The sequence below is a fragment of the Salvelinus fontinalis genome, chromosome 25, assembly GCF_029448725.1.
Source record: "Salvelinus fontinalis isolate EN_2023a chromosome 25, ASM2944872v1, whole genome shotgun sequence".
In the NCBI taxonomy this organism is placed as follows: domain Eukaryota; kingdom Metazoa; phylum Chordata; class Actinopteri; order Salmoniformes; family Salmonidae; genus Salvelinus; species Salvelinus fontinalis.
The window spans coordinates 2,939,694-2,954,538 of record NC_074689.1 but is presented as its reverse complement, the minus strand read 5'-3'; the positions used below and the strand labels follow the sequence as shown (position 1 = coordinate 2,954,538).

General features: G+C 42.5%; 1 protein-coding gene across 1 annotated transcript in view; it reads right to left on the bottom strand.

The window, feature by feature from the left end:
* Nucleotides 1–7,725: 7,725 nt before the first annotated feature.
* The window catches only part of LOC129822759 (M-protein, striated muscle-like), a 41,246-nt gene continuing 34,126 nt past the window's right edge, over nt 7,726–14,845 (bottom strand). The window contains exons 30-37 of the mRNA XM_055881143.1: nt 14,397–14,484; nt 14,258–14,296; nt 14,016–14,121; nt 13,037–13,200; nt 12,785–12,821; nt 12,432–12,454; nt 12,203–12,258; nt 7,726–9,024 (exon numbers count right to left, since the gene is read on the bottom strand). Coding sequence (XP_055737118.1) covers nt 8,776–9,024; nt 12,203–12,258; nt 12,432–12,454; nt 12,785–12,821; nt 13,037–13,200; nt 14,016–14,121; nt 14,258–14,296; nt 14,397–14,484 — 762 coding nt within the window. The 3' untranslated portion in view covers nt 7,726–8,775. The remainder of the gene's footprint in view (nt 9,025–12,202; nt 12,259–12,431; nt 12,455–12,784; nt 12,822–13,036; nt 13,201–14,015; nt 14,122–14,257; nt 14,297–14,396; nt 14,485–14,845) is intronic.

Genomic DNA, 14,845 nt, shown 5'->3' with positions numbered 1-14,845 from the left:
GTATTCCTAGTTCAATTAGTTAGTTAGTTAAAGTATAAACTTTTTTTACATTCGAATTTCAATAGCTCCTTGGTCATGTGACCTACTGACCTCAACCAAGGTTCAGAATGTCCACTGACTACCAGTTAGTTTGTCCATTTTCACTCGATTTTACATGAATTTGTATAAATGTTAAATTTCAGTAGCTTGGTTATGTGACCTACTGACTTCAAAGAAGGTTCAGAATGTACACTCAGTGGGCAAGTCAGATCCGTAATGTCAGGATAAGGATTGGCTCTAAGGGCTAGGTCGGTCGGGCTGGGGTGCGAAGCGGGACTCGAGCCGCGGCTGGGGAGCAGTCGCTCCATCGCCCTCTCGCCACCGTTGGAAGTTCATTGTGCGGCCCATCTTGCGGTCTGTTGTGCGTGGTCTCGCAAGTGGCTGCGTGCGGGGGGTTCGTCAGGGTGGTGTCCATCAGCGGGCTTGGATCCGCGGACAGGGGTTGGATCTGGCGGTTGGTGACGGCGACTCTGGACGCGTGCCGGGCCCTTCTCGCAGATCTCCGCAGCTACGGCGCTCGCCGGCCCTGTTCGTGCTGGGTCTCATCGGCGCCTAGCAGCTGACTTAAAACTGGTGCGGAACAGGTGAATCCGACTGTTTAATTAAAACAAAGCATCGCGAAGGCCAGAGGTGGGTGTTGATGCAATGTGATTTCTCCCCAAGGCTCTGAATGTCAAAGTGAAGAAATTCAATGAAGCGCGGGTAAACGGTGGGAGTAACAATGACTCTCTTAAGAAGTCCTTAGACTTCGTAAGGGAGATAACGAGGTAGCTGTCACGTTCCTGACCTTATTTCCTTTGTTTAGTCTTGTTTAGTTGGTCAGGACGTGAGCTGGGTGGGCATTCTATGTTATGAGTTTCTATGTTGGGTTGTCAACTAGCCTGATATGGTTCTCAATCAGGGGCAGGTGTTTTACATTTCCTCTGATTGAGAACCATATTAAGGTAGGCTGTTCTCACTGTTTGTTTGTGGGTGATTGTTCCTGTGTCAGTGTTTGTGCCACACGGAACTGTATTCGTTCGTTTCGTTCATTTCATTTGTGTGTTCCTTCCTGTTCGTGTGTTCATGTTATATGTTCACAAGTTCAGGTCTGTTAACGTCGTTTATTGTTTTGTAGTTTATCAAGTGTTTTTCCGTGTTCGTCTTTCTTTAATAAAACAAGTATGTATTCAAACCACGCTGCATATTGGTCCGATCCTTGCTCATCTTCAGACGAGGATGAGGACGAGCGTTACAGTAGCCCTCTAGCAGGGCTCTTCCAAACCCTTCCTGTATGTCACCTGTTGTCGCTAACGATGCAAACCAAACGGGAGTTACCTCGGTACTAGTCCGTACGCAAAGAGAGTCTTGCAGATGGTGATGGGTGTTGATTGTTAACGGTATGCGGCAGTCGGTCCTGGAATATGGGACTTTCGGTCAAGCATACAAATGTGAGGGGGGTTCCACCAGACTCAATGATTTGCTGTGGGGCTCTTGTAAACGAATCCTGATCTTGACAGGAAGCCAATCAGAGAATGATGTCTCAAAATCATCCCTGGCTTTGGCTGGGAGGGGGGAGTTAAGACCTGGGAGATGGCTGATGAAAGTGTACTACTGGCATAGTTTTTAAGCCACAGATTTCTAATCCCTTCATATTATTGTTTGATCTAATTTTAACAGCTAACATTTCGATGGCAATAATAAATAGATATGCCAATAGTGGACAACCTTGTTTTACTCCTCTAGATAGTTTAAAACTTTCTGAGATGTAGGCATTATTTACTATTTTACACCTAGGGTTACTATACATAACCTTAACCCATTTTATAAGAGATTCCCCGAAATGTAAATGTTCTAGGCATTTATATATAAACTCCAGTCGTACTTTATCAAAAGCCTTTTCAAAATCAGCTATGAAAACCAGGCCTGGTGTCCCCGATATTTCATAGTGTTCTATTGTTTCCAGTACTTGTCTTATATTATCTCCAATGTATCGTCCATGTAAAAAACCTGTCCGATTAGGATGAATAATATCTGACAATACTTTTTTTATTCTTCTCAGTGATCTTTTCCTCCTTCTACCCCTCCTCCTCTAGAGGCTTCAGGATTACAACATTTTAGAAAGAACACACACACATACAGGTCAATCATTTTGCCAATATCCCTGGATTTCACAACGCTCCTTCCAGAAAAAGCTAATGCGTCATGACTAATGTTTTTAATCACTTACTCAATAAGAAGACTTCTTTGCCATCACCAAAAAATCCATTCAAAACAACTTAACTAGTTTGGTGGTGAAAAACCCAACTCAACTATTTTCTTAACTTCAAACATAGCTTGTTGTGATAGTGTTTACAGTGCCTTTGTAACGGTTTTCGTCGTCTGAAGAAGAGTAGTCGGACCAAAGCGCAGCAGGGTAAGTGTTCATGTTTTTTTATTAGAACAGAACACTATAACAAAACAACAAGATAAATGAACCCGAAACAGTCCTGGTAAGGTGCAAAACACTAAACAGAAAATAACTACCCACAAAACACAGGTAGGAAAAAGCTGCGTAAGTATGATTCTCAATCAGAGACAACGATAGACAGCTGCCTCTGAGAACCACACCCGACCAAACACAAAGAAATACAAAACATAGAAAATTAACATAGAATGCCCACCCAAATCACTCCCTGACCAAACCAAAATAGAGACATAAAAAGCTCTCTACGGTTAGGGCGTGACAGCCTTGCAAAAGTCTCCCGTGGCATTTTTCCTATGTTGTTGCATTACAACCTGTATTATAAATACATTTTTATTTGGATTTCATGTAATGGACATGCACAAAATAGTCCAAATTGGTGAAGTGGGAAAAAAATGACTTAAAAAAAAAAATATATATATATATATATATATATATATATATTATAAAAAAAAGTATATATATATATATATATTTTAAAACGGAAAAGTGGTGCGTGCATATGTATTCACCCCCTTTGCTATGAAGCCCCTAAATAAGATCTGGTGCAACCATTTACCAAAAGTCACACAATTAGTTAAAGTCCACCTGTGTGCAATCTAAGTTTCACATGATCTCAATAGATATACACCTGTTCTGAAAGGCCCCAGAGTCTGCAACACCACTAAGCAAGGGCCACCACCAAGGAAGCAGCACCATGAAGACCAATGAGCTCTCCAAACAGGTCAGGGACAAAGTTGTGGAGAAGTACAGATCAGGGTTAGGTTATAAATAATATCAGAAACTTTGAACATCCCACGGAGCACCATTAAATCCATTATAAAAAATTGAAAGAATATGGCACCACAACAAACCTGCCAAGAGAGGGCCGCCCACCAAAACTCACGGACCAGGCAAGGAGGGCATTAATCAGAGGCAACAAAGAGACCAAAGACAACCCTGAAGGAGCTGCAAAGCGCCACAGCGGAGATTGGAGTATCTGTCCATAGGACCACTTTGAGCGTACACTCCACGGAGCTGTGCTTTACAGAAGTGGACAGAGAAAAATACATTGCTTCAAGAAAAAAATAAGCAAACACGTTTGGTGTTCATCAAAAGACATGTGGGAGACTCTCCAAACATATGGAAGAAGGTACTCTGGTCAGTTGAGACTAAAATTTAGCTTTTTGGCCATCAAGGAAAATGCTATGTCTGGCACAAACCCAACACCTATCATCACCCCGAGAACCCCATCCCCACAGTGGATATGGTGGCGGCAGCATCATGCTGTGGGGATGTTTTTCCATCGGCAGGGACTGGGAAACTGGTTAGAATTGAAGGAATGATGGATGGTGCTAAATACAGGGACATTCTTGAGGGAAACCTGTTTCAGTCTTCGAGATTTGAGACTGGGACGGAGGTTCACATTCCAGCAGAACAATGACCCTAAGCATACTGCTCAAGCAACACTCGAGTGGTTTAAGGGGAAACATTTAAATGTCTTGGAATGGCCTAATCAAAGCCCAGACCTCAATCCAATTGAGAATCTGTGGTATGACTTAAAGATTGCTGTAAAACAGCGGAACCCATCCAACTTGAAGGAGCTGGAGCAATTTTCCTTGAAGAATGAGCAAAAATCCCAGTGGCTAGATGTGGTATGTCTCTATAAGCTTGGCACAAGATACTTGCAGCTGTGATTGCTGCAAAAGGTGGCTCTACAAAGTATTGACTTTGGGGGGTGAATAGATATGCACGCTCAAGTTTTCAATTTGTCTTATTTCTTGTTTTTTTTCACAATAAAAAATATTTTGCATCTTTAAAGTAGTAGACATGTTGTGTAAATCAAATGATACAAACCCCCCAAAAATCTATTTTAATTCCAGGTTGTAAGGCAACAAAATAGGAAAAATGCCAAGGGGGTGAATACTTTCTGTATGACTCAAAAAGGATAAACATGACAATGAGGCTCTCTCCACTTCTTCTGAAGGTGTTTAACTAAACTGACACATTGTAGTGAGATAAGCCTTAGTCTCTTGTGACAGACTGTTTTACCAGTACTGGATTCTGAGATTATATAAGGCCTGACTCATGGCTGATAAGAAATTAGTCTACACAGTTGAGACAATTTACAGATGTACGATTTACAGATCTTAAGGAATGCAGATGAGCTTCATGATTTCCATAAATTCACTGAAAACCGGGCCTTCCGGGTGGCGCAGTGGTCTAAGGCACTGCATCGCAGTGCTAGCTGTGCCACCAGAGATTCTGGGTTCGAGTCCAGGCTCTGTCACAGCCGGCCGCGACCGGGAGACCCATGGGGCGGCGCACAATTGGCCCAGCGTCGTCCGGGTTAGGGAGGGTTTGGCCGGCAGGGATATCCTTGTCTCATCACGCACTAGCGACTCCTATGGCGGGCCGGGCACAGTGCACGCTGACCAGGTCGCCAAGTGTACTGTGTTTCCTCTGACACATTGGTGCGGCTGGCTTCCGGGTTGGATGGGCATTGTGTCAAGAAGCAGTGCAGCTTGGTTGGGTTGTGTTTCGGAGGACGCATGGCTCTCGACCTTCACCTCTCCTGAGTCCGTATGGGAGTTTCAGCGATGAGACAAGACTAACTACTACCAATTGGGGTGAAAAAAAGGGGTGAAAAAAACAAATAAAAATTCACTGAAAACCCACACTAACACATGGTTATATTAACTCTTTTCACTGCACTTTTCATGTAGCCTACTTCTGACCAAGCAACGTTATGGACTAAATGTTCAAAAACCTAAAATCCGTATTTATTCACATTAAAAGTATTTTGTCTTAGATATAAGGTTAAGTATTTTCTTGCACACATTGTTGTTTCATCACCCTCTCTTTTCTGCATGTTCTTCCCAGTGACTGACTGCCTTCTTCTCTGATGAAGTGGTAGGTCTACATTTAGAACCAACGATCACATTTCCTTCAGCATCAGTCAAAAAGGAGGTCACTCCCAAGTCCCCTTTGACTTCTGTTAAAATCAACTGGTAAATAGAAAAGGTTTTAGGGTTAACGCGCACACACACACCACACACACTTTGCAAACACATTTTCCCTAGCTACTTTTAAAACTTGTCTCATGAATAAAAAGTTCAATTTCATCAAGCCATGTTTGCAAATGTGCTCTGCTTCAAAGACAAGTTTGTTTGCATTTGAGATTACTTACCAGACTGAAACATTCCTAATGTGATTTATACAAATGTAATTACACTAAAAGATCTTTTGAAGCGAGTTTAGCTCATGTCTGAAAGCAGAGAGAAGCCTTTTCTACCACATAGAAATGCCTACAGCAAAAAAAAAAAAAAAAAGGAATACAACAGAGATAAGTGACTGGAACCTGGGCCTATATTCATAAAGCATCTCAGAGTGCTGATCTATAGGATCAGTTTGTTTAGCCTTTCAGACTATAATGAATATGAACAGGTGGGACCTGATCTTAGATCAGCACTCCTACTCAGACTCCTTACGGATACGGGCCCTGGTATGTTTGTTTCAGACCGATAGTCATCTGGTTCATACTGGCTAACCCACATCCTGGTCCCTCCACATGTTAGAGGTATGTGACAGGCTGCTCTCATTATATTCTGGTGACTTAATGCATTATATGTTTCTACCATCCATCTTTTCTGGTGGCCCAGACAGACACCCACGCTAGACTTTTTCTATTCAGCACTCATAACACGGTCATGTGTGTAAGATGCGGATACGTTGTTCGTTTCCTTTATCATGGGGGCTTGGAGCACTGTTGCATCATATCATAGACCCTATATAGCAGTTTACAGTGTATTCAGAAAGTATTCAGACCCCTTGACTTTTTCCACATTTTGTTATTATTCTAAAATCTATTAAATCGTTTTTTCCCCCTCATCAATCTAGAATTTTTTGCAAATGTATTAAAAGTAAAAAACAAAAATATAAGATTTACATAAGTAAATAAGCAGCTTGGTAGTGATTACAGCCTTGAGTCTTCTTGGGTATGACGCTTGGCACACCTGTATTTGGGGAGTTTCTCCCATTCTTCTCTGCAGATCCTCTCAAGCTCTGTCAGGCTGGATGGGGAGCATCGCTACACAGCTGTTTTCAGGTCTCTCCAGAGATTTTCGATCGAGTTAAAGTCCCGGCTCTGAATGGGCCACTCCTGGACATTCAGAGACTTGTCCCGAAGCCACACCTGAATTATCTTGGCTGTGTGCCTAGGGTCGTTGTCCTGTTGGAAGGTTTTTGCTCTGACATGCACTGTCAACTGTGGGACCTTATATAGACAGGTGTGTGACTTTCCAAATCATGTCCAATCAATTAAATGTACCACAGGTGGACTCCAATCAAGTTGTAAAAACATCTCAAGGATGATAAATGGAATTAGGATGCACCGGAGCTCAAATTCAAGTCTGAATACTTATGTAAATGTTACATTTCCTGTTTTTTATTATTCTTAAATACAGGTCTAAATCGGTTTTCGCTTTGTCATTATGCAGTATTGTTTGTAGATTGATGAGCAATTTTTTTCATTTAATCCATTTTAGAACAAAGCTTTAACATAACAAAATATGGAAAAAGTCAAGGGGTCTGAATACTTTCCGAATGCACTGTATAATGTCTGCCTCCCAAATGACTCCCTATTTATTGCACTATTTTTGACAAGGGCCCATAGTTCTGGTAAAAGGAATGAGGAATAGGGTGCCATTTGGGACACAGGCAGTGTAAGGTCCTACTAGTGGTCAATCCTTGATGAGAAAACATGTAATGAACAATAACATGATGGGTGTCTGAGGGTCACTCAGGTGATTTGTGCTTACCTTTCAAACACTCAGTACAGAGAAATGTGATGAGAGGAGTGGTGCTCACTGGAAGTGTGTGTGGACAGAGACAAGGTACAGTTAGCTGATTGTATTGCGAGACAAAGTATATGGTATAAAGCAGCTGGGTTGTCAAGCTCAAGTCCTCAAGGGCCACACATCGGCAGTATCAACACACCCGATTGCCCAGGTGTAAATGAGACAAAATCAGCAGGAGTGCAGTCCTCAAGGAGTTGAGTTTGAGTCCCTAGTGTAAGAAGAGAAGTGTGTGTGTGTATGTTCCCGATAGATGCCTTCTTGGCCTTCGGAGACTAGATGACCAACAGACAATATCAGACAAGGGACCAGGAGTGAATGGTGAAAAGGAGACTGAAGAAGAGTGAAGAGAACGGAGAATGAAGAGTGGGGTGCCATAGAGAGGGAACAACGCAGTGAAAACAGAGGTGGTGAGGAAATGCATGCTCCATTTTATTAGCCCTTCTCGTGAGATGGGACAGAGGAAGTGATTTCATAATCACTACTGTCAGGGGAAGTGATGTCATAATCAGAAGGCGTGGTGTCATAATTCAAGGAAGTGGAGTCAATCACTACAGTGACAGAAGGAGTGATGTAATAACACAACTGAGTAATTTGAATCAACAAACTGTCTACGTGCCTTTTAAGTACGTAAATTCATATTTTTCAGCTATAGCAACATCCCACTGGGCACAGACGTCAATTTAATGTCTGTTGCATGTTGGTTCAACTTATTTTCATTGAAGTGGCGTGGAAACATTGATTCAACCAGTGTGTGCCCAGTGGGATATTGTAATTAGGGCTGTCAAACGATGAAAAAAATGGAATCGAATTTATTCTAGGATTTGCTGTGATTAATCACAAATTCTGAATTTGCTCAAATTGAGCTGTATTAAGATTTTGTCTTTGATTTTGTCCAAAAGTAACAGTATGCAAAATCAAGTAGATGAATTAAGCACACTTTCTTTAACCTAAATGTCAACTTGTTTTGACATCACATTGTTTTTAGCTGTATAGGTGATGTATTGGGGATGTTTTCAATGTATTTTGAACGCATTCAGACAATGCGATTAGTTGTGAAAAAGAAATGTGTGCACTTAAATTACAAAACAAGTTAGCTGAGTTAGCTGATTTACAGCCTTAATTATAATACATGGGGAAAATGCTATGAATGTATAACTAAACTCATAGTTGTGTCAAGATAAAGGACGATTGGACCGTTAGTATAGTATATGTTTTTTTTGTCATTCTGAAAGATAAAATGCTGAAACAACTCTTCTCCGATTTCTCTCTGAACCTTTGGACATTTCATGCTCAGAGTAAAACGATACACCTTTTCAAACTTGAGTTAAATACTTTGTATAGTACCATAAAAACCATCTCAAACCAATGCTCAGGACTCAATCTGTTTTTATACATTATATTTACGCAATTGAGGTCTCCCTTATTTCTTGCCGGCCGGCCTTCTTTCTTTCTCCCTTATTTCTTGCTGTCGGGGCTGAAGACACTTATGGTGAAGTCTGCGCTCTCTGTGCCGTACTTGTTCTTCACCAGGATGCTGTACTTGCCCGAGTCTGTAGTGTTCACCGTGGTGATGGTGAAGCTGGCGTACTTGCCCGACTCGAACTTCATGATGTAGTGGTCGTCCGACACAATCTCCCTCTCGTTCTTCAGCCAGACGACCTCAGGTATGGGGTCGCCTGAAATGTTACAGGTCAGGTTCAGGGCCTGGAGGGAGAGAGAGGGACGGGATCACACCTTATGGTCTATGGATCACATACATATACAGTAGGGTACGTCCGAAATGGCACCCTATTCCCTCTATAGTGCACTACTTTTGACAAAAGCTCTGATCAAATGTAGTGCACTATGTAGGGAATACTAGGGTACTGTAATGGGAAATTATTTGAGTTATCCTTTTCCTATATTTGATATGTAGTAAACATGATTGTATGTGCGGGGAGATGCACACACTGAAATATTCTACTCAAGTAGAAGTACTGTTACTTTAATGCCATTTTACTCAAAAAGTACATATTTTTTTTACTTAAAAATAAATAAATAAGATTTGTCAAAAATATAGTGTGTTCCTTTGCCCATCTTAATCTTTTCTTCTTATTGCCCAGTCTTTCTTCTTATTGCCCAGTCTGAGATGTCTTTTTTTTCAGTTGAGGACTTGTGAGACGTCTGTTTCTCAAACTAGACACTCTAATGTACTTGTCATCTTGCTCAGTTGTGCACCAGGGCCTCCCACTCCTCTTTTATTCTGGTTAGAGGCGCTTTGCTCTGTCCTGTGAAGGGAGTAGTACCCAGTGTTCTACGAGATCTTCAATTTCTCTCATGGAATAGCCTTCATTTCTCAGAACAATAGACTGACGAGTTTCAGAAGAAAGGGCTTTGTTTCTGGCCATTTTGAGCCTGTAATCGAACCCACAAATGCTGATGCACTAGACACTCAACTAGTCTAAAGAAGGCCAGTTTTATTGCTTCCTTTATTGCTTCCTTCATCAGCACAACAGTTTTCAGCTGTGCTAACATAATTGCAAAAGGGTTTTCAAATGATCAATTAGCCTTTAAAAATTATAAACTTGGATTAGCTAACACAACGTGCCATTGGAACACAGGAGTGATGGTTGCTGATAATGGGCCTCTGTACTTCTATGTAGATATTCCATTAAAAATCTGCCATTTCCAGCTACAATAGTCATTTACAACATTAACAATATGTACACTGTATTTCTGATCAATTTGATGTTATTTTAAAATGGACAAAAAAAATTTGCTTTTCTTTCAAAAACAAGGACATTTCTAAGTGACCCCAAACTTTTGAACAGTAGTGTAGGTGTTCCTTTTGTCCAAGTGGGAAAGGACAGTGTGGAGTGCGATTGAGGTCATCTATGGATCGGTTGCGGCTGTATGCGAATTGGAGTGGGTCTAGGGTTTCCGGGATGATGGTGTTGATGTGAGCCATGACCGGCCTTTCAAAGCACTTCATGGCTACTGAGGTGAGTGCTACGGGGCATTAGTCATCTAGGCAGGTTACTTGGGCACTATGGTGGTCTGCTTGAAACATGTAGGTATTACAGACTGGGTCAGGGAGAGGCTGAAAATGTCAGTGAAGACACTTGCCAGCATGCTCCGAGTTTGCGGCCTGGTAATCCGTCTTACATCGGCTACGGCGAGCGTGATCACACAGTCGTCTGGAACAGCTGGTGTTCTCATGTATGGTTGAATGTTGCTTGCCTCGAAGCGAGCATAGAACACATTCCGCTCATCTGGTAGGCTTGTGTCACTGGGCAACTCGCGGCTAGTTTTTCCCTTTGTAATGATAGTTTGCAAGCCCTGCCACATCTGACGAGCGTAAGAGTCGGTGTAGTAGGATTCAATCTTAGTCCTGTATATATGTTTGATGGTTCATCGAAGGGTTCTCCTTGAAAGAGGCAGCTCTAGCCTTTAGCTCAGTGCGGATGTTGCCTGTAATCCATGGCTTTTGGTTGGGATATGTACGCCGTGGGGACAATGTCGTCGATGCACTTATTAATGTGGTAAACTCCTCAATGCCATCAAATGAGTCACGGAACATATTCCAGTCTGTGCTAGCGAAACAGTCCTGTAGCTTAGCATCCGCTTCATCGGACCACATCCGTATTGAGCGCATCACTGGTAATTCCTGTTTGAGTTTTTGCTTGTATGCAGGAATCATGAAGATAGAATTATGGTCAGATTTACCAAATGGAGGACGAGGGAGAGCTTTGTATGTGTGTCTGGAGTAAAGGAGTTTTTTCCCGCCTCTAGTTGCACAGGTGACATGCCAGTAGAAATGAGTTGACAGATTTCAGTTTTTCTGCATTAAAATCACCGGCCACTAGGAGTGCCGCCTCTGGATTAGCATTTTGTGGTTTGCTTATTTACAGCTCGTTGAGTGCGGCCTTAATGCCAGCATTGGTTTGTGTTGGTAAATAGACAGCTACAAAAAATATGGATGAAAACTCTTAGTAAATAGTATGGTCTACAGCTTATCATGAGGCATTCTAACTCAGGCGAGCAGAACCTTGAGACTTCCTTAATATTAAATATTGCGCACCAGCTGTTAACAAAGAGACCCACACCACTCCCCTTGAGCTTACCCGACGCTGCCGTTCTGCCCTGCCGATGCATAGAATAACCAGCTAGAATATTATCCATGTTTTTATTCAGCCAAATATCAGAGAAACATAGGATATTACAGTTCTTCAGGTCACATTGTTAGGATAGTCTCGAACGGAGATCGTCCAGTTTGTTCTCCAGTGATTGTACATTCGCCAATAGAACAGAGCGTAGAGGAGGATTATTTACTCGCCAGCGTAGTTTCATCAAGATAAATGCTATTCAACTGCAGTAACGACAGTAGTTATAATTCCTTAATTTACGCCCGTTAGTCTATAATTATCTGTTGATACTAAGTATTGACCTGTTTAACTGCCAGTATCAAATGTCTGCCAGTGTTGAAAGTTATGTTTAAAGTTTGACACCAGACTAGATTCGAGGACACACTGATAATGTATCTGTGACACTGTGTGATTCTGTATCACCTGATGTTATGATTTCCTACAAGCCTGACAGGCTGGTGTTTACAGAACATTTGGTGCTGTGTGATTAATATATAAGGGCCTTCTCAGAGAGGGCCCACTAGACATTTTCTCTGCTTCTGTTCTGGAGGTCCCTCCCTGTCGCAACTTGTATTAAACCAGATTGATTTTGATTGACTATCTGTGATTGTTCTGCTCTTTTATTCACTTTGAAAATCCCTATTACAGGTACCATTTCAGATGCAGCCATAGTAGTGTCATACACTATCAAGCCCACATGGCCAGTTTGGGACTGTAGACATGCATAGACAGATACAGATCCATCCAGACATGGTTACCTTGAACTCCTGTATGGTGACAACATCAGGCAGGCCTCCCGCCACTCGAGCACGATCTGAAAAAAGGAGCACCAAATTAGGCCACTGAGCTCAGATCAGTTTGAAAATATCAGTACCCACTAAAATACAGTAAGCAGTCCTCTCATCCCCATCTTATAATAACATTTTTAAAAGTTGAGGTATGTGTGTGTGTGTGTGTGTGTGTGTGACAGAGCGAGTGAGAACTTACTTCTCTCTGCAATTGCGGCCGCTCTGACAGTGGAAGAGACAGAACAAATTGAAGAACAAAGGTAAGAGAAACAAATGCAGAGAATGTGTTTGGAGCCAGGAAGCGTGTCTAAGTAAAGACTTCATCTGTCTACCTACTTCCCTTCCTCAAGTCCTGTCAGAGACTGTCTGCTATTTAAACAGTACATGCAAAGCGAGAGTGGCTGGGCAAACAGGGAGGAACACCAAAAATAGCATTTACATGAAAAGAAGGCCAGTATTTACTGACACGTCCACAACGTGTAGATATATATACACTTTGTGTAAGCCTATTTTTTTTTATGTACAAAAATCCACAAATTTTAGGTCACTTACTTGAGCCTCTGGAACTCAGCATATGCGTCATCAAATGCTGCAATACAAAAAGAGAGGTTAGTAAGCCTATCAAAGCATTGGTGTAATGGGAAGCTGCCCAATTCAAAAGTAGATGTAGGCCGCATCCCAAATGGCACCCTTTTCCCAACATAGTGCACTACTTTTGACCACAGCCTTATATGGGCCCTTGTCAAAATTAGAGCACTATATAGGGAATATAGGGTGCGATTTGGGAAGCAGATGTAGTCTCACCCTGGCCGGCCAACTCCACAGTCCTCTTCAGACCGCCCTTCCCATCATGGAACTCAATGGCATATTTGCCCTTGTCTTTCTCTGTGGGCTCTGTGATCTGTAGCCACAGCTGCTCTCCTACCACACCACTCTTAATGCGGTCTGTGAAGGCTATCGCTGAATCCCTACGAGAGAGGAAAACAGGTCACTGACTTACACACATATAGGCTGCATCAGACGACACACACCTGACAGATACATTTACATGCAGACACACGCTCGTAACGGACTTCACGCTGTTTGCTTAGCGAGTACTGCTTCCTCCTGATTTCGGCTCACACCGAGGCTCAAACCCAGGACCGCTGCCTTGCTTGGACACGTGACCGGCCTCCCGAAGCGTCTTAGCGGTCAGCACCATCAAAAAGCTCGCTATTCTGCAGCGCTAGTGGGGACACTTCAGGCTGAGGAGTACATTTCAAAACATCTCCATACACTACATTCAACCCCCAAACTTACAACACAGCGGCCCCAGTGTTGAGCTGAGCACAACTGCAGATCCGGGTCACGGCACCATCTGTAACTGACATCTGTAACGGGCTTCACACGGTTTGCTTAGCGAGTACCGTTTCCTCCTGATTCACCTCACACCGAGGCTCGAAACCCAGGACCTCTGCCTTGCTAGCACACGTGACCGACATCCCGAAGCGTCTTACCAAGTCGGCGCCACCGAAAAGCTAGCTATTTGTCAGTGCAAGTGGGGACACTTCAGGCTGAGTAGTAAGTTTTTTTGTGCTACATGCACACACACCAGAGGCTGGTGGGTTGAGCTATAGGAGGTTGGGCTCATTGTAATGGCTGGCATGGACTTAATAGAACAGAATCAAACATATGGGAACCACGTTGGACTCCGTTTCAATTAATCCATTCCAGACATTAAAATGAGGCCGTCCTCCTGTAGCTCCTCTCACCACCGACACACAGCAGTAAGGAGAGTACACACTTGTGGTGCCAGGTAACCTGAAGCGCTTCATTGTAGTAGCTGACAAAGGAGTACAATCTGATGCCCTCCTCTGTGCTCTGGATCTTCAGTGCGGTGGAGGAGTTGGCTAGCGGAGGTTACAAAGATGTTACACAGTGCAATGTTACACAGCTCAACTTTACAGAGGGACACTTCAGGGATGTTTTGAAGACAAGTAAAACTTAAGATGACGCTTCTACTACTACAGTGAAACATGTACTTACCGATGTGACTGAACATTTCATTCATCAAGTCTCTGAAACCTGGAGAACAGAAATGTGACAATAATATAACTTTGTAAAAATGACAGACCTGTGGCGTTACTGTACAGACAATGAGGTATGGCTTTGAGGGTTTAGTCACCTTGTTCTGTCAGATTCAACGTAGATGTGTCCTTCCCTCTGTCATCCTTCATAACAATCTCATAGACACCGGCATCCTTCTTTGAGATCTATAAGAGAAGGCTAGGTTTGAGACACACATCTAAAGAAATGCACAGCCACCATTTTTTGTGAAGGAAAAAAATGAAAATCTCAAGTGAAAAGACAAGCTTTTCTCCCCTGCTATGGGTGCTGCAGGACACACATTTATAGGACGCAAAAGCAAAAAAAGCATTCTCATAACAAAAAAAAACAAGAAGATGGCAGAATGACCACTTTTGGCAGCGCTGGTCAATTATTTTCCATGGAAGGCCACATTAGAATATATTTTTGCCATCGCGGGCCAGAATCATATTACATGATTATACATAATGTGCATGACTGTTGACAGATATATCTACTGTAAATCATGTCCAGATATGCTACTTATTT